Consider the following 19,228-nt stretch of genomic DNA (forward strand, 5'->3'; position numbering starts at 1 on the left):
TGCTGTCTTATGATTTGTAAATTGCCCACAGTTGCTTGTCTATGAGATGGAGAGCATATAAATTTAATAAATAAATAAAATACTCAAAGAAGAATATGAACGTATGCATTTATGTTTATATCTATCTGTATTTGTATAGGATTATAAAATGTTATCTAAGAACCAGAAAATAATTAGGCAATTAGTAAAAATTGGTAATTGGGGCTTTCCCCTCCCAAAGAGCAACATTTTAAAATATATATAATTATTATGGTATTCAATCATCATTTGGGAGATGCTAGTTAAGCATTTCAAGAAATCTTCTGAGGCAGACTTCCGAGGATAGAATACATGAAATTTCCAAAAATATATTAATAATATCTGAAACCTTTAGAGAGTTAAATGACTTAAGAAAATAATACAAAGCTCATTAAAATGTGATCACTATTATGCAGCAGGCTAGCAATAAGAACACTGACATGTCTCCAAACCAAAACAAGTAGTGACAAGGAAAATATCTGAAACTATCATAGATTTTAAAGTTTTCTACATACATTCTACATAATTATTCTATATAATTATTTATTATTATAAAATTTGTAACTTAAAAACCCTGTTAAATTTCTGTAACAATTTAATTAACAAAATAATTTGTTGGGCTGACATATTGTATTAAACCATGATTTCTTAAAACAATTTATAAAACAAACCACAATTGGCTGAGTCCATGCAACACTCTACGTCAAAAACTTTTTGGCATTAACAAAGTGGATGTACCACACCAGGATGTGCAGTAGAAAGGTAGGCTTGGAATACAACTCTACCTTCTTTAAAAGAGCTTTTGGCAGTTTGACTTTGTTCATCAGTTGTTGCCGTTTCCAATTGTAGTGTTTTTGTGCTGGATCCTCTGGATTCGGCTGTTGTTACTTTGTGATACCATTTTTCTGTGGGCCTGTTTATAATACAATTGTGTTTTTAACTTGTATTTCAGATGAATTGTCTTTATGAAACGGCAACCTAATTTCTGTCATATGCTGCTTCCAATCCTGTCTAAACAAGTGTGTAATTCCCCTTGTTGAAATTATGTAGCAATAGATAAAATATTCCAAGTGAATACAAACAAATGCAAAGGCAAATTCAGACTCGTCAATTTTTACATATTCATAAGGCAACCAAGCCTAAAACTAGAAGGGAAAATACCTCATCCAGACTATAATTTCCCTAAAAGAATATGCTATCTTGAATAGTATTTGCACCCTAAACTTAGTTAAAGGTAAAGGTTCCCCTCTCACATATGTGTAGTCATTCCCGACTCTAGGGGGTGGTGCTCATCTCTGTTTCAAAGCTGAAGAGCCAGCACTGTCTGAAGAGGTCTCCATGGTCATGTGGCCGGCATGACTAAACACCGAAGGCGCACGGAACGTTGCAAAGGTGGTCCCTATTTTTACTACTTGCATTTTTACATGCTTTCAAACGGCTAGGTTGGCAGAAGCTGGGACAAGTTACAAGAGCTCACTCTGTTACATGGCACTAGGGATTTGAACCGCCAAACTGCCGACCTTTCTGATTGACAAGCTCAGAATCTTAGCCACTGAGCCACCGCATCCCTCAAACCCTAAGCTTAAACACCTCTTAAATTTTCTTTCTGTTTTCAGCTATATCCTGCCAAGGACTCTTCCACAAGAAGTGGTTTGCAAGAAGCAGGAACATTGGATAATCCAAGATGGCTATTCCTTATGATCAGAAGATAGGCATTTGGCACTCTTGCCTTGGACATCTCTTATCTAGTTTCAGAATAGCTTAAATGCTGAATGTACAATGGTCAACTTATCACTTAAACTTATTAATTTTTTTCAAGGCATTTCTTCTCACCAAGGGTCTTAACTAGAATGCCAACCAAAATGCTAAGCAAAATTACAGTGGAAGAATGGAAACATATAGCACAAATCCCATAAATGGGAACTTTATTAAACTAGCAAGATAAACTCAGAAATGTATAAATGGTCCATTAAATACATCCAGTTCATTTGTACATATACTTTTATATAGAAATTTACTTACAGTTTTCAAACAAGTAACATTTAAATTATTTTCTCTTTTTAAGATCACTACCATCAAAAGGTAATAAAAATCCACCACCTGCTTTTGCAGATGAGTATAAAATGATGTAAGTAAAGCCAAAGGGACAGATTACTGCATTTTATCTATGGAGGAAGGAGAACTCAAGAACCTGCTAAAATCAAAAGCAGTGATACCATTCAAAGAGCATTTACCATAAGGAAGTTTGGCCAGACATGCTACTGAAGTGGTGGCTCAACTATACACTTGATGGCATTTTGGCAAACCAGCTGGGGAGAAAAAAAATAATTCAGTCACAGAAAAACACAATATCATCAGCTGAAATTGTAAAATTGTTCATTTCAATCGTTCAGTGTCTGGGAAAATTACATAAGACTGATGTACATATAGGAGAAAGAGTGGGAATGTTAAAAATGCTAAAAACATGGCTTGATAACTAACATTATTTGCCCAAATATTAATATTATTATTTGCGTTTTCACAATATTTCATCAATGAATAAAATGGCAGCTGCTTAAATGAAGTGGCTGAGCAGCCACTTTCCCTATAAACCTCACCACCCAATATTTATTTGGAAAGGGACCAAGGAGAATGCAAAATATACATTAACAGGTTTTTCCTCATTCTCTGTATCTTAGCCTGACCTGGTGTTGTCTCTCATGCAGTGAACTATTTCTCTAACAATAACATACTAAAACACACACACACACACACACACACACACCTATAAGTGAAGTTTAAAAAGGAGTGTTAAAACCCACACTTGAGGCAAAAGAGCCTTTTGTCATACTTAAAAGAAAATTTGCACATTTCAAGCCTACTTGTTGTTGTTTTTTAAAGAAAGTGGCATCAGGAAACCGAAGGCTTTTCCTAACTGGAGAAGCAATTCAAGTAAGTGGCATAGTTAAAAATCAATGGAAACCAGAACTGGTAGGAAAAGTGCTCTGCAAAAGATTACATCCCTTGCAGGTTTCAAGCTGCAGCATTTGTGATAGGTATCATAAATATGGCACTTATGTATACCTAAAGCTGGCAAGTTTGCACATGACGGAGACAACCCAAATCAACCATAAACATTTTTCTAACTACCACTTGTGGTTTCTGAGAGCCATAGCTTCCAGCTAACCAACTAATTTCAACACCAATCATTCCTTTTTAATATTCTATTTGTACATGCAAGGCAGCTCTGCTACAATCACGGAGAATAAAAATTCTGCCCAGCAGAGTTTTCCCTCCTTTCAAAAGACACACACACACACACACACACACACACACACACAACTGAAGACATGCTGTACATTCTTTAGATGAAGTTATGGTCACACCCCTTCCAAAGCCAGCAGTGTTCCATTTTTATCGTTTAGTAGGCCAGAAATTCCATGTGTCCAATTGCCAGCAATGGACTCTGCAATAGACACAATTATTCTTGAACTCAAAGTGTTTAAAATGATCGGTGTGTATTTTTTGTACTTTTTGCAAAAAAAAAAAAAAAAAAGTTCAGGACTGCATTCTCAGAAAAGCAGTGACAATACAACTGGCCATAATTCCTAATTCTGAATTCCCTGCCTTTCATTGCATGAAAGAATTTGTTAGCACAACCATCCCCAACTTTGCAATATTTTTTACTTGTAATTCACTCTAGTTCATCTTATCTCAAGCCAGCTAACTTGGAGATGAGGTCTTGTCAGGCAGAACACTAGGAAATCAGTTTTAGCATGCTAAATTCCTGAAAAGCTACTATCTCCCCAAGACAAGGGATCTTAGTTACAGCTATTCCATCACAGTAGTTTTGAAATACATTCAATTCAGGCATCCCTCAGGATTCACACAAGGTACCTTAGTTTCTATCGAATAACAAAATACAGCATGTTTGTTTAGAATCTTTCATAACAAAAATAGTTAGCATTGAGAAACCTGGTTTTCACTTTCCATATTGCCAAATGATACAAATGCTTTTATGTTTTAGAAGTGATTGAATAGTTTCCCAATTGTAGTTTGACTCCCATCTTTGCATTTAAAGGATCCTGATTTTTCCATTATTTGTTCCCTTGGCGCAGAGTCTGCTTTAACACTAAGAAGGTCACTGTTGTCAGTGTTTCTTTTGATAATTTTAGCACTGTTGGCTCTTTTCAGTGTGCCACCATTTTCCTTTGGGTTAAAATCATCAGAGGCGGCTGTTACTTTCATTCGAGGTAGTCTTTGAGACAAAGACCTTGTGAGAGGTGGGGCTCTGGAAGGAGGGGGCAAATCCACCTTTGCGCATTTTGACGAAGAGGCCACTGTGTTTCTTGCAAAACTCGGAACAGGAGCTGGTGCCTTGGGAGCTGTGGCAGATGTGCTTTTGTTAGCATCCACAGGGCCCTGAGATTTGTTCAAGGAGCGGCACATTTTTGTTTCATCAGTTTTTGACTTGGGGACATATCTGACTGGTTTGCAACTGGGCTTTTTAAAAGAGCCTTTGTGCTGAAGCTGCTCCTTCTCACAATGGCCACTGCTTGAATTTGAAGTTCCATGCTGAAATTTTGGCTCTTCTACTGATATACTCTGCCTATAGGGAGGTTTTGGCGCTGCGTCTACAATACCCCGGACGGAGTTACGACGTGACAGACGTGTTTCAGCTACAGCCGTGTCTCGAGATGCAGGCTTGGCCTCTGGTTTTTTGGGGCAACTAGGAGATGCTGGTTTAGTGGACCTAGAAATGGGTACAACTTTTCTCATGCTTGCATTTTCTGATGAATTCAGAGTTCTCACAGGTCTGGGATGATTTGGAGAGGCAGTGCTGGGTTTTGTGGTACCTGAAGTTTTGTCTTTCAAGGAATTTCTCTTTGGTCCTAATGAGTCTTTGCTCCTTACTGATTTCTCCTTTGGAAAACTAGACTTATTGCTGCAGTCAGATTTATCATTAGAAAAGATGGCATTTTCACCAGTTTGCAGTTCATTCATATAAGAGGAGTTAGCACCATTTTTGTTATCTATTTTATTGCCACCTAACTTCGAACTTTGATCTTCTGAGAGATCAAGTGTCAATGAACATTCAAAATCTGATTCAAAGAAAACTGGTCCTTGAGTTTTAGTTCCTGAAATGCTACCATCTGAAGAGATGGGGCTATCATTATCAGGTTCCAGAGCTTCATTAACATAACTCATCGTTTTGGCAGAATGTTCAATTGTATAATGAGTCTTTTCTCTATTGGATGGATCTCCTGTAATGCCAGGAGAGTGTAATGGACCATCTTGAGCATCCAAGCCTTGCATTCCAGCCACAAAATGAACTGGAGATGAATCCTCTACATCATTTGTTTCATGAGAGTCAAACCTATGCAGTCTTGGAATATGTTCATGTTCTTCCATAGATAGATCCCAAGGAACTGCATCGCCGGATTCTACACAAGGCACATTAAACCCATACTTGTCATTATTTGACCTCTCTTGATTGCTATAGAGGTTATTATGGGAATCATCTTCTACATGTTGAGCCTGAGATGGGAAAAACTGGTAACTGTGGACCTTGTTTTTGGAAACTTGGTCTAAGTGCAAATGAGTGAAACTGACATCCACAGGCTCCTTATTTTCTGACCATGCTACATTTGGTCTTGTTGGAAAAGGATGTTCACGAGGGAGGCTGTTAAACTTGTTCAGATCTTCTCCTTTTGAGGTACTCAGGAAAGTAAAGAGTTCTCTTTCTGCAGTCACGCCCAAGGAATGTCGAGAGCGTCTTGTGCTGGTATTTCTGTAAGAAGGACTTTGGGGTCTTTGTTGCAAAAAGGGTAAAAACTCTTCAAGTCCGCGCTTTGTTAGTGCACCAACATCATTTTCACTACTGCTCCTGCCAAAAGCACTGATATCCGCAGCAACCCACGACCGGCGTTTGTCCTCCAGCTCTTTAAGTCGCTGTAGCTGCTGAAGTTGTTGAACCTCTCTTTCTTTGTTTTCCTGTTCAGAAAATACATATTTATAATCATGGAATTAATTACTTATTTACATTGAATTTTCCCTTATATTAATCCTCTTTACCTGTACCCCATCTTTAGCCTTGATTTTTTTAAAAAACAAAGTAGCACTGTAATAATTTTCTGTCAGAATACGAAATGGAGTAATAAATATTTTTCGAATGCCTCATTGCAAGTACATAGGCCTAACTACAAGTGGCTTATTATATGCTCCTCAAATTTTATTCCATTATGCTCAAACATTCTTTAAACATTCAACTCAGTCATAATATTGTCCAGAATTCTAAAGTTGTCATTTAATGTATTAGGAAAACATAAGCAAACCAGTCAAAACAAACAGTAAAATTCATGTCCAGATTTGAATATGTTTTCTATGAATGTAAGCACATTTTAAGTACAAGGTAGGATAATGAACCATGGTTCAGTATGCTTAGCATTATTCCCATATTGTTTTCTTTTATAAAGCATTTAAATGCTTTTAATGTGGTACGGCGATGTGATTCTTGCCTTTTAAAAAAATCTGGGTTTTCTGTGCCATAAAAACACTGCAATGAAAACCATCACTTGCAAGTAAAACAATGCTCATCCACCAGTCTACACTTCACACAAACCAGATTGGAAAGAATTGATAATTCTCATGTACCTGCAGGTTTGGTAGTAGTCATCTGGGCATTCACACATGTGATTACATATTTGCACATTTAAAATCTTCTACAGCTTATAAAAACACCTGATATAAGTTTTATTCCACACATATAATTCCCATTGAACCCCTTCAGATTCTAAGACTGAAACAGAAGATCTGAGAGATCTTTTGAAACCAAGTCAGTTGGAGGATGAAATGTGTGAATGCACATATAACCATTTGAAGAACTGTAATTCTTCATCATTACACAGACATAGGCAAGTGTCTTGCTTGAAAGGGAGTTTTGTTGCCATAAGGTAAATGAAGAGAGGGATGCTTTCAAGAGACTGTTACCCTTGAGATCAAAGATGCAACCTATAATACTGGATAATAAAGGAGAATAAGTCCATATATCCATGTACCATAAAGAGAACACCCTAGAAGAATATTTCTCATGTTGACATTGTGTTAAGAAACAATTTTGGATAGTTGGTTATGATTACCATTTGGAAAATAATGAGGCAAAAGTTCAGAGTATTTTAAACAAGGACCATTAAAAGGTGTGAGAACATTTCCATATTATTCAGTATAGGTATGACAGACCTCTGATGAATAAAATTATGCTTCCAAAGGAGATTAGAGTTTTGTAAAAAGCAGACAGTGTTATGTCTAATTTAACCAAAAAGCAGAAGTTGATTTTGGAAGGAATGAAATAAATAGATTAAGGACTGATTGTTCAATATAACTATATAATATTAAATAAGATAAACTGGTAGCTATATGATTAGTGGGTTCTGACACTAACATTGAGAATGAAAAAGCAGCTCCATGTCAGAAGAAGAAGGGTAGCTGGAAGATAGAAAAATGGTGGGTTGCAGGCGATACGCCCCGGTACGGGCATACCAGAGTCTCCCCGGAGCACCGGGTACCGTTCCGGCATGGCGCTCTGGAGGGCCCACCCGAACTCCTTACCTGTCCTTTAAAGCCTTCAGCGCTTCCGCACACGCCCTGTGTGACGCTCCACTGAGCAGCTGGAGTGTCGCAGAGGCTTGCGGAGGCATCACTGGCAGGTATGATGCATACACGTGCTGCGTACATGAGCATGCGTGTACGCTACACACATTCATGTGAGTGACACCAGGCCCATCCAACCACTGGGATAGAACTATGCTAAGCATTAAAATCTGGGAGTTTAAAAAAAACCCTTATTACTAATTTTAAAAAAAATAGCAACCAAGTATATATTTTACTGATGGAAAAGCCAAATTATAGCAGTAGACTTATATACCGCTTCATAGGCCTTTCAGGCCTCTCTAAGCGGTTTACAGAGAGTCAGCATATTGCCCCCAACAATCTGGGTCCTCATTTTACCCACCTCGGAAGGATGGAAGGCTGAGTCAACCCTGAGCCGGTGAGATTTGAACCGCTGACCTGCTGATCTAGCAGTAGCCTGCAGTGCTGCATTTAACCACTGCGCCACCTTGGCTCTTGTTGTTCTACTTAGGGAAGAAAAGCCAAGATATCCCATGCTATTGTAAAAGGTTCATCTGCTGTCTAGGAATGATGTCTACAAAAATTCCCAGGAAACCCTGGTGGAAATGTTACAAGATGGCAGTAGAACTTGTTCAATCTCACCACAGTGGGATTGCAAAAGTAAATCCTCTAAACTGAAAAGAGGAGGAAATAAAATCTGGTAGAAGACTTGGCCTTGACAGTGAATTACAGGCCAGGGCAGTTTGGCAAATGGAGCTACTCTTAAAAGGTGACAAGAAACAATAGGGTGAACCAAGATTGTCAGAATCACTAAAGTGTGGCAAGAATTTATTTTGACTTGCTGATTTTTGCCAGGACTCTAGTCAGCATGAGAAATATCAGAAACATATAATATGGATCTGGCCTTGTCAGGTGGGTGGAAAATACTGAAAATGGAATTAGTGATGTGTCGCAGAATATCTGTAGCATCAGGTACAGAAAAGGGGCATATTTTGTGCTATCTTGATTGTTTTTGTACAGGACTGCTACAGAACTGTCTCATATAATCTACAAAGTGTGGCTCTAGAGGACAGAAGATCCTTGAAGGAAAAGGCAGAAGGCCTAATTAATGAAAACGTGAGGTAAATAGGGTATAAGACCCTTCTCCAAGACCCTTTGAGAAAACATTTCAGACAAGCCCTGAAGGTAAGCTAAGGTAGCAGGGTCATCAGTGCAGTCAATTAGAAGGGAACATTTAACTGTAAGCTGCTCAGAGTCATAAGGACCTGGGTAGCCCATTAATGGAATAAATATATCATTCCTGCAGTGCTGACAGGATCCTAAAGCCAAAGGCTGAATATCCACATCAATAAAAGACAGCCAATCTTCCTGTATCCATGAGAGTTGAGATCATGAGTAGCAATGAAACAAAGTAAATAAAATAAAATTATAATTTAAACAAGTCTGAGGGAACAAGCTCAAAGGTGAATGTATTACTGCTCTGGAGGTCAAGAATAAACAAATAGCATTCAGCAGGAACTATGCCCCGGACCACATGAGAAACGTTTTGCAGGGCTACCACCAAACAAATGTCTATAAATTTTAGAATGTTCAGATACCTGCCCAGGTATTAGCAAGTGTTTAGCTATTATCAGCAATATACATAAGGTAATATATTTTAATACATTTTCTGTATTTTTCAGTGTATAAGACGCACTCCCCCCCCACCAAAAAGTGGTTCAAAATGTCTGTGTGTCCTATAGAGCAAATGTTGCCAAAGCCCCGTCCACCCTCTGCCTCCCAGCAATTTGCCTCCTTGCAACAAAAAGCAAACAGCCTGGTCATCTTCAGCACAGCTGATTTAGCACAGCTGATTGGTGGTTGGATTTGCCTCCTGGAATGCTGCTGATCAGCTGTTCAGGCTGTGGGGATCACCATCCATTGCTGCTGCTCATTGCCACCTCTGCTTCCACATGCCCCATTTTTGGCCTCCATAAGTCCCATTTTCAGCCCATTCTAGGCAGCAGGGATAGGCGCCACCACCGCCTGGAATGGGCCAAAAATGGGGCACGGGGAGGCCAAAAATGGAGCACACAGAGGCGGCGATATTGATAGGTGGTATTGTGAGAAGCCAATCCAACTGCCAATCAGCTGCTCATGCTAAATTAGGCTGTGCTGAAGATGACCAGGCTGTTTGCTGTTTGCTGCAAGGAGCAAATTGCTGGGAGGCAGGGGCAGATTTTTTTTCTTGTTTTCCTCCCCAAATGCTAGGTGCATCTTACAGTCCTGAGTGTCTTATAGTCTGAAAAATATGATATATGCTTGGCCTTTCAAGCAATGCCTCTGAATTCACATCTCATATCTCAGTGATTGGAGGTCATGGGAATCTAGATAGGGGGAAACAGGCTCAAGCTCAACCCCAAGAAAACTGAGTGAATGATGATTTTAGGATCACTTGTAAATAATTTCTAATTCTGGAGGGGGATATACTGCCATAGACAGATACAAACTGCAATATGGGGGTTTCCTTAAAAAATGGCTCCTGATTGAAGAATAGGCAATAGCTGTAATCGTGAAAACCTTTGCATAAATTTATCTTGTATGCCAGTTGTGCCCATTCGAGGGCCACAAGGTCTTACTCAAGTCAGTGTGTCCATAGAGTAACAAAGATGATTATGGGACTGGAGATTGAAACATATAAAAAATATTAATGAAAAGAAGGACTAGGGGAGATATGATAGCAGTGTTCCAATTACTCAGGGGTTGCCACAAAGTAGAGGGAGTCAAGCTATTCTCCAAAGCACCTGAGGGCAGGACAAGAAGCAATGGGTGGAAACTAATAAAGGAGTGAAGCAACCTAGAACTAAGAAATTTCCTGACAGTTAGAACAATTAATCAGTGGAAAGTCTCCAGAAGTTGTGAATGCTCCAACACTGGAAGGTTTTCGACAGAGACTGGACAACCATTTGTCTGAAATTAGGGTTTCCTGCCTGAACAGAGGGTTGGATTAAAAGACCTGCAAGGTCTCTTCCAACTCTGTTATTCTATTCTATTCTAACAAACATGTAACAAAAATCAATTGTAATAATAGAGCTAACATTCAAGCATGTCTTCAGGATTGCTACTATATAGAAATAATCTATAGGAAAATAGAAGTAGAATTAGTTCTACATCAGTTGCTTAGAATAGCAAAATAGCATCAAAAGTCCCTTCTAACTCTCTATTCCAGGGGTGTCAAATTCAAGGCCCGGGGCTCCATTTTCACTGGCAGAGGGTTGCAGGAGGCCCTGGCAGTTGAAAACGGAGCCCGGGAGCCTGTTTTAGCTGGTAGAACACTCGGGCCACCACAGGTGCTGACAGGAGTGATGTCGAGCTGGTCACACCCACACAACCCTGATGCAGCCCTCAATGAAATTGAGTTTGACACCTCTATTCCATTCCATTCCACTCCACTCTATATAATACTCAATGACCTGCTGGTTATCATATATTCCCAGCATGTGTTTGAAAATGTTGATTGTGACCTACAACGCCTTTCTCCCATTACCTCTGCCTGTCTGATAAGATTTGATAAGGTTGGCATGCTCCAGGTCCCATCATGTAAGAGTCCCATCTTGCCTTGTTTACTGCTGTACTTGCTGCAAGGTACTGCTTCACCCAAAGCATCCAGATGGCCACAATCCTATCTCCCTTATGGAAAGCCACGAATCCCTGGCTTTTCTTCCAGGAACTAGGTAGGGAGTTTTTGTGATTAAATAACAGAATTAGAAGGGACTTTGGAGGAAACCCTAATTCTAATCAGAAGAGGGCAGGCAAACACAGGTGAGAGAACAGAGACCATGGCTCCCTGGTAACTCCAAAGGGTGTCATACATTATTTGACTCAAAGGATAACCTGAGATCACCTAGTAATAAAACAGCGTTATCACTTAAGGCCAAAAGATATTACTGAGTTTTGGAGTTGTTGTTACCTTAACAGCTTTGTTGAATTTTAAACAAAAATCTCGAAAGATCTGAAAGCACTCTTCCAGTTTCATAGTTTCTTTGTCTTCACACAAAAAGTCTATAAGGGCGTGTGCTTCTTTCATCAGCTCTCGTTTCCAATGGTCGAGTTCTTTTAATTCTTTAACAGCAAACTTTAAATAAAAGCAAAATACATTAATGGTTATTTTTTACACGCTATGCATGCAGTTGCTAATCTCAGAACCAGTGAAGTCCAGAGTGTCATCTGTAGCAAAAGACTATAGACTACAGCACTGGCACAGCAGTTGCTGTGCTCACCTTGGTCTACTTATAACTTTTTATCCTTCCGGTCAAACAGGTTTTGCAGGTTGTTGTTTTTTTAAAAAAAAAAGTATGGCACAAACCTGCGATACAAGTTTATACAAAACAGTAGTAGAACGAGTGGGCATTTCATGGACAATAATATCATTATGCCACCAGCATTCAACATTCAGAAATTAATCAAACATATTATAACTCTCTTCACAAAACACAGATTCCCAAAGAGCTGCCTTCCCCTTAGTTCAGTGAAATGATAAAGAGAGGAGAAAATCCCTAACCACTGAGCAATAAACCCGTGAAATAAGCAATAAATATATTGTATCTTGCCATATAAATAATTTTTTTTTATTAAAAGCACTAGTCTTCTGTTACAGAATATTTCTCTATGAAAGGAATGGACATTATTTTCCAGGCAAATATTTCATTTTATCTACATTGATGCAGAAGATATCCAACCATGAAATCTCATCTGAAATTATCCCTGAAGAGTATAAATAGAGAACACACTCCTATATGTATCAAGAGCTTCAGCATCAGTTCTTATGATTAATATAGCCCTTTGCAACACTGGGTTTCAAACTCAGATCCAATTTATCAGAAAACCAGTAATAGATATTTGTTTAAGGTAAGGTAAAGGTTCCCTTCACACATGTGCTAGTCGTTCCTGACTCTAGGGGGCGGTGCTCATCTTCGTTTCAAAGCCGAAGAGCCAAAGACATCTCCGTGGTTATGTGGTCGGCATGACTAAACACCGAAGGTGCACGGAGCACTGTTACCTTCCCACCAAAGGTGGTCCCTACTTTTCTACTTGCATTTTTTACATGCTTTCGAACTGCTAGGTTGGCAGAAGCTGGGACAAGTAATGGGGGTTCACTCCATTACTCAGCACTAGGGATTCAAACCGCCAAACTGCTGACCTTTCTCATCAACAAGCTCAGGATCTTAGCCACTGATTAAGATGCTGCAATCATGCATTTCAAGAAAATTAAACTGGAACTTTTCCAATTTCTTTTATTATTATTTTCTTTTTAAAAAACTTTTAACAGAAATGAAGAACTTCCATTCCATTCAGAATTTCAATTCATTCCCTAAAAGAGCATTTTAAAAAAATGTGCTGTCAGTGCCAGAGGTATATTAAGCTTTATTTTCCTGATGACTTTGCTTACAAAATGAAAGGGAAAGCCTGAAGGTTAAAAGGCATGGAGATATATAAATACTGTTCTAAGAAAGGTAGATTATCTTAAAGTCATCAGTTATCCAAAAATGAAAAAAAGCTATTTCGCTCAGCAAAGCAGTTATGAAGATAAAGAAGGAGTATGAAAAATTGGCTCCACCTTTCTTATAAGGTAGGTTGTTTCTGAGTCACAATGAGAGAAGATTTTTAAATCAGGTTATTCATTTGGCATTTTTAGTAAAGATTATATTAGATGCATTTTTAAAATAAAGGGAGATCCAAACCTGGAATTAGTCTAATTAAAATTAATATGAAAATTATATGTCTGTTGCCTCAAATTTTAGGCTTCACTATTAGCATTTTAAAAGGTGGTATTATCACCTTTAATACTGCAGTCTAGGCCGCTTTTTAACATCATGTATTTTTCTTCTAGGTCAAGGCTATTTATTTTTGTATGCAAAAACTCAACTTTTCAGTACTAAACAATAAATAGTGTATTCTGAAAGTCCTTGAATACACTTGCAAATTTTAAGAAAGATACAAAGTCGGCTGGAAAAGAATAATGTAACCCATAAATTTGCTTCGAATGTTATCTAGAATCAACATTTTCTATTGTTCAAGTCTCACATGTAATCAATCTCTTTTATTGTTTGATTGCTTGCTTTCTGACCTATTACATATACTGAATATACAGTATGCTTGGTCTCTTTCTCTACTTTATAAAGAGACTTTGCCTGTATTACTTAGTGATTCACACTTCTGTGTGGGGAAAAGTCTCTTCAATTCAGGGATCAAGTTCTTATCAGCCATATGTCAAATTCAGGATGCCAACAAAAGATTAACAAGGACATTAGGAAAACTTAAACATTTCTCAATACTGAATAGGCGATACAAAATCATTTGTAGTAATAACTATTACCAATGAAGTACAGGAGTATGTAATGACAGTTGGCACCTGTCATCAATGTAAATTATGATACCTAATACGGTATTCAAAGGCTAAACAATAAATAGTCAATTTAGATAGGTTTGACACATGTATCTTTTCTGTGCTTCATATAACTGCATTTGTTGCTTATAATGTTCAGATATAGATGGTAACGCCTACTTAAAGCTTTTGTCTTAAAATCTCATGTGTTGTGGGAGCTTCATCACTTGAGACTTTCAAGAAGAGATTGGACTGCCATTTGTCAGAAATGGTGTAGGGTCTTCCTGCTTGAGTGGAGGGTTGGACTAGATGACCTATAAGGTCTCCTCCAACTCTATTAATCTATTAAATCTGGTGATATTACAGTTTAGTGCTATTATAGTTGGGGACCCAATTTTGTGACCATTTTTACTGCAGTTAAGTGAATCCAGCTTTCCCAATTGACTGCTTTTTAGAAAGGGAAGCAGGGAAGGTTGCAAACCATTAATTTGATAAAACCAAACTTCATTCTAAATGATTTCCCATTTATCCACTCTATAATGATAGGTATTGCCAACTTTTTAAATTTTTACTTTCTCATAATTTAGAATACTTTCAGAATCTTTATTTAGTGTGCATATTTAGTGTGTTATGTGAAACTAACTTAATGTAATCACCACCCAAGACGTGAATATAGGCCTCTTATTGGACCTACACAATAATGGGTGTTTCAATTAACTAGAGGTATTCTTCTACATATGACCATTCATGACAACCTCAGAAAAAGTTAGTTATGACCTGTTTTCAGTTACAACTGTTGTATAACCCCCCCATAGTCACAATTTTAGTGTTTGGCAAATGGTTCACATTTATGATGATTGCAACATCTTGTGTGCATGTGGTCATGGTTTTGCAACCTTTCCTGAGTCCCTTTGCCAAGCAGCAAAGTCAATTGGGAAAGCTGGATTCACCTAACAACTACAGAAAAATGGTCATATAATTATGTCCCTAACTATAATATCACTAGATATCATAGGATCTTAATTAAGACAAAGGCTCTAAGTAGGTATTGCCTTATAAATCTGAGCATTGTAAGCAACAAATGCAATTATATGAAGGACAGAAAAGACACATAAGAGTCAAACCTATCCAATGTAAATGCTAATAGTTTTAGTAGCTATTACCCATAAAACAGCAAAACAAAGCATTTATAAAATGCTATTCATAAAAAGTTATAGACTAAAAGCAGTGCTTCATTCTCCTAGAAGTAAATTAATTCTTTATCTCAGAAAGCTTCATTCTATAAGACTAATCTGAGAAGCATGATGTCAATTGTAAAAATACTTGAGTTTATAAAATCCAGTAGGACATCAAACTGATTGAGTATATTAATGACTATTAGAAAACACATCTTATCTGAGACACATTAGGGTAGCATGACTCTAATTACTAATTTACAAAACCAATAAGATGGTAATTCCTGTTGTTCAACCATTCTGTCCTTTCTATACAAATAATGAATAAAATACTAAACAGACTTTTAAAACATTTAAAATAGTCTATAATGGAAAAACTTCTAACAAATAAAACCTGGGATTGTGAGAAAGAATGCTTTGATCATCAGTATAAAGGCAAACAGATAGGTTCAATTGCCTTAAGCATTATACTACTTGGCTTTCATCAAATCGAAACAGTGGTGCAATTAAATGTTTCTATTGAGTTTCAGACTACATCAGCTCAAAGCTACTGAAAAAAGCACAAATGTCATCTTCCATACTGAAGTGGTAATATTTGTTAAGAAAAGAAGCCTTTTAAAAGCATTATTTTTTCCGCAAGCAGAGGAAAGTGGGTGGGCAGGAAATACCATTGATCAATCAGTTAGCACTGCTTAAATAATAGGCAATTGACACAACCATTTCACACAAATTAAGAAAGCATACCCTTGCAGGACAACAATGAACAATTAAGTTGCTTTGATTGTGAAAAGCAACCTCTTAAAATGCCTACAGAATTTTAGCAAGATTATCACTGAAAAGGGTTTTTAAGAGAAACAAGGGGTTTATTATCTGTTAAGCACACCAGCTGAATTTTAATTATGCCGCTCAATGTATATGTGTCTAAAGAACAGACATATGAAGCATCTGCAACAAACCTGAAGAAATCCTTCCATCTGCCGAAAGAGTTCTGTGTCCCGGCGAATACTATCCTTTAGAGATTTGGTCTTTGATGACAGGGAGTGAAGTTCAGTTTCAATATTTTCTAGGGATATCCTGCAGAAAAAACAGTAATTTCAATCTACTTTGGAAAAGAGCATTTCCCCATTGAAATGTGAACAACTTAAAACATACTATTTCCTAATAGCACACATTAGTGAACAGACAGAATCTAATTAAGCAAATCATCAGTCAACATTAAGTTGCCCCATGACATTCACAACACAAGTCAATGTATTTGCATTAATGCAGTATGAGTGTTCTGATTCTTAAGTGGAAGGATACAGTGATGGCAAGCTGTTAAATAATATGATTGTTACGCTAAACCTAACTTCAATCAGTCCATCCAATTGGTTAATAAGTATAACCCAGTAAACTTTAGTAAGTTAACTGCCACAAAAAGCCCCCTTAAAAAATAGCTTCATTCAACCTGTTAAACAGGAAAGCTGCGTATTTCATTCTTTTTGCTGTGAAAATAATAGTAAATATAGTAAATATTTCCTTAGATCTCAAATTTTCATGCCCAAACCCAGCATACCAATTTAAATGAAGAAAATAAGCCAATGTTTACAGTTTTCTTGCTTACCTTGCTGCCTCATGAACATGGTGCAATTTTTCTGAAAAGGTTAGAAGAACTTTATCTTTCTTTTGGGCTTCCTGAAACAGACAAAAACCCCAGTAACATTTCATTCCATTCAACAGCAATCAATGTGGATGTTTTGCCACAGCAGTTAAGACGTTTCCTGCTTTAAACCTGTGGACTGTGGTTTCCAAAACCTAATTTAAGAAAACTGATAAGGTTGGCTCTTAATTGTGGACATTTTTAGAAAGAATGAGTATATTCTACCACTGAATGCAATCATTTTGCAGTAGGGAAGACCATTAGATAAAGGCCGCATACTAATGCCTTTTCTGAAATGAAAACAGTTACCGGTAATCCTGTATTTGGATTTTCGAACACAATTGAGCCCAAGATTTCTGTTGCTAAGATAGTTGTTAAGTGAATTTTACCTCATTTTAAGACCTGTCTTGCAACAGTTGTTAAGTGAATCACTGCAGTTGTTACAATTGTTAAAGTGAACCTGGCTTCACCATTGATTTTGCTTATCAGAAGGTTGCAAAAGATGATCACATGACCCCCTCCCAGACACTACAACCGTCATAAATATGAGTAAGTCGCCAAGCGTCTGAATTTTGATCACGTGACTATGATATTGCTGCAATGATCATAAGAATGAAAAACATAATAAGTTGCCATTGTAATTTTAAATGGTCACTAAATGAACTATCGTAAATTGAGGACTGTCTTTATAACATTTCCTGCTTAATCTCTTTTTTTGTCCTCCTCCTGGGCATTTCAAATTAGCTGTTAAACCAGTGTGCAGGGAAATATTAACAAAATCACTAAAACGAATGCTAAATTTTAGATTCTCAGGAGCATATAGCAAACTGAGCAAGGATTAGGAAAAACAATTTGCTCCTCAACTCTGCACCCCCTATCCGTCCCATAATATCCTATCCATTACCTATTCCTTCTGCTTAGATGTCTATAGTCTGTTATCTCAGAAAAGGCAATTTACATACCAAAGCAACAAAATGAAGCAGATTCATCCCAGGCCTGTTTGCTTTTGTATCTGCCAACTTGAGTAATGAGGATAGCTTGAAGCCAACTGCATTGCCAGCGAAGCCTCCCTATGTAGAAGAGCGGAAGGGGAGGCAGAAGAGATATGGGAGGTCAATCCACAATGCTTGAAATTCTTTGCCCTACTTGCCATCTGCAAAGAGGCTAATCCACTTACTGCATTCATAATATTCCCAGCCTGAAGCACCAAGTGTAATATGGCATGCAACTCTTCACAGCACATCAGCTCTAGAAAAAGACACAAGAAATATTATCCAAGTGGCATTTGTTTAGTATGTGTGTGTGTGTGTGTATGTACATATATACATACACAAACACATATACATACATACATACATACATACATACATACATACATACATATTGCACATCGAATTTATCTTATTTTTCTTAGAGGAAGCTATAGTAAAAGTTTGGAGCTTAATTTAGGGCGGATAAAAATCTAATTCTTGGGCAAAAATAAATGTAATAAGCGTTTTTTTTTTAAGCTGGAGCTAAGGAAAACCTTATCAGCTGCCTTCTTTGGTTGATCCTTGGCTAATAGTTTTTCTTTAAAGTTTCTTCTGAACTCTGAGATTGTATTCTATAAGATGGACTTCTGCACAGCAGACAAGAATCTTCTTTGCTACAGCTTATGCCATTTAATAGGTTCCTCTAAATATGAGACTTTGGGGTGGGGATATTGGAAGGTTCTATGGAAATGAAATGGGTAACTCATCTTCATTTTGATATTTTATTTGATAATGTGACCACAGTATTCTTTTAAACCACTTGTGGTGGTTGGGAGTGGGAAGCACTATGCTCCAGTGGTTCCTCTCCTTGGTTGATGGTGGAAAGATGGGAGACACACATTCATGGACCCTCATGTCAGAATGACTCATGACTCAATGTTCTCCTCTTTCCTTTTCAACATTTACATGAAACTACTGGGTGAAGTCTTCCACCAGTCCAGGGTGTGGTATCATTAGTATATATGGTAACAATACCAAGTTCTACATCTCAACTCCCGGATAGCAGAGGTGAAGCATTTAATACCTTGACCCAGTGCCGGAAGCTGTTAAGGTCTGTATGGGGTGGAACAGATTTCAGTTCCGTCCTAACAGGGCTGAGTAGCTGTGGTTGTTTGGAAACCCCTCCTCCCACCAGGTCAAGGACATTAACATCTTTGGGTCTTGGATAGTGCTGTATTTCCCCACTCAATAGTGGTGTGCAACTCAGGGGTCCTGGCTGAACAGCTACTGCTCAAAGAACACGTGGCAGCTGTGGTTAGGAGGCCCTTTGCACAGTTGAGGCCCTTTCCTCAAACAGGAGAACCATCAAAAAATCATTCATGCCATGGTCATTTTCCATTCCTGGATTATTGCAGTGTACTCTATATGAGACTTCCCTTAAAGATCACACAAA

At 37.8% G+C, this 19,228-nt stretch overlaps 1 protein-coding gene across 1 annotated transcript in view; it reads right to left on the reverse strand.

Moving 5' to 3' along the window:
- Positions 1-661: 661 nt before the first annotated feature.
- Positions 662-19,228, reverse strand: part of FHDC1 (FH2 domain containing 1) — a 63,014-nt gene continuing 44,447 nt past the window's right edge. The window contains exons 7-12 of the mRNA XM_087724299.1: positions 17,982-18,052; positions 17,767-17,874; positions 16,769-16,839; positions 16,122-16,239; positions 11,576-11,740; positions 662-5,991 (exon numbers count right to left, since the gene is read on the reverse strand). Of these exons, the coding sequence (XP_087580425.1) occupies positions 4,021-5,991; positions 11,576-11,740; positions 16,122-16,239; positions 16,769-16,839; positions 17,767-17,874; positions 17,982-18,052 (2,504 nt within the window). The 3' untranslated portion in view covers positions 662-4,020. The remainder of the gene's footprint in view (positions 5,992-11,575; positions 11,741-16,121; positions 16,240-16,768; positions 16,840-17,766; positions 17,875-17,981; positions 18,053-19,228) is intronic.

Source organism: Thamnophis sirtalis, unplaced genomic scaffold, assembly GCF_051295495.1.
Source record: "Thamnophis sirtalis isolate CommonGarterSnake01/CBP01778 unplaced genomic scaffold, rThaSir2_p1.2 scaffold_10, whole genome shotgun sequence".
In the NCBI taxonomy this organism is placed as follows: domain Eukaryota; kingdom Metazoa; phylum Chordata; class Lepidosauria; order Squamata; family Natricidae; genus Thamnophis; species Thamnophis sirtalis.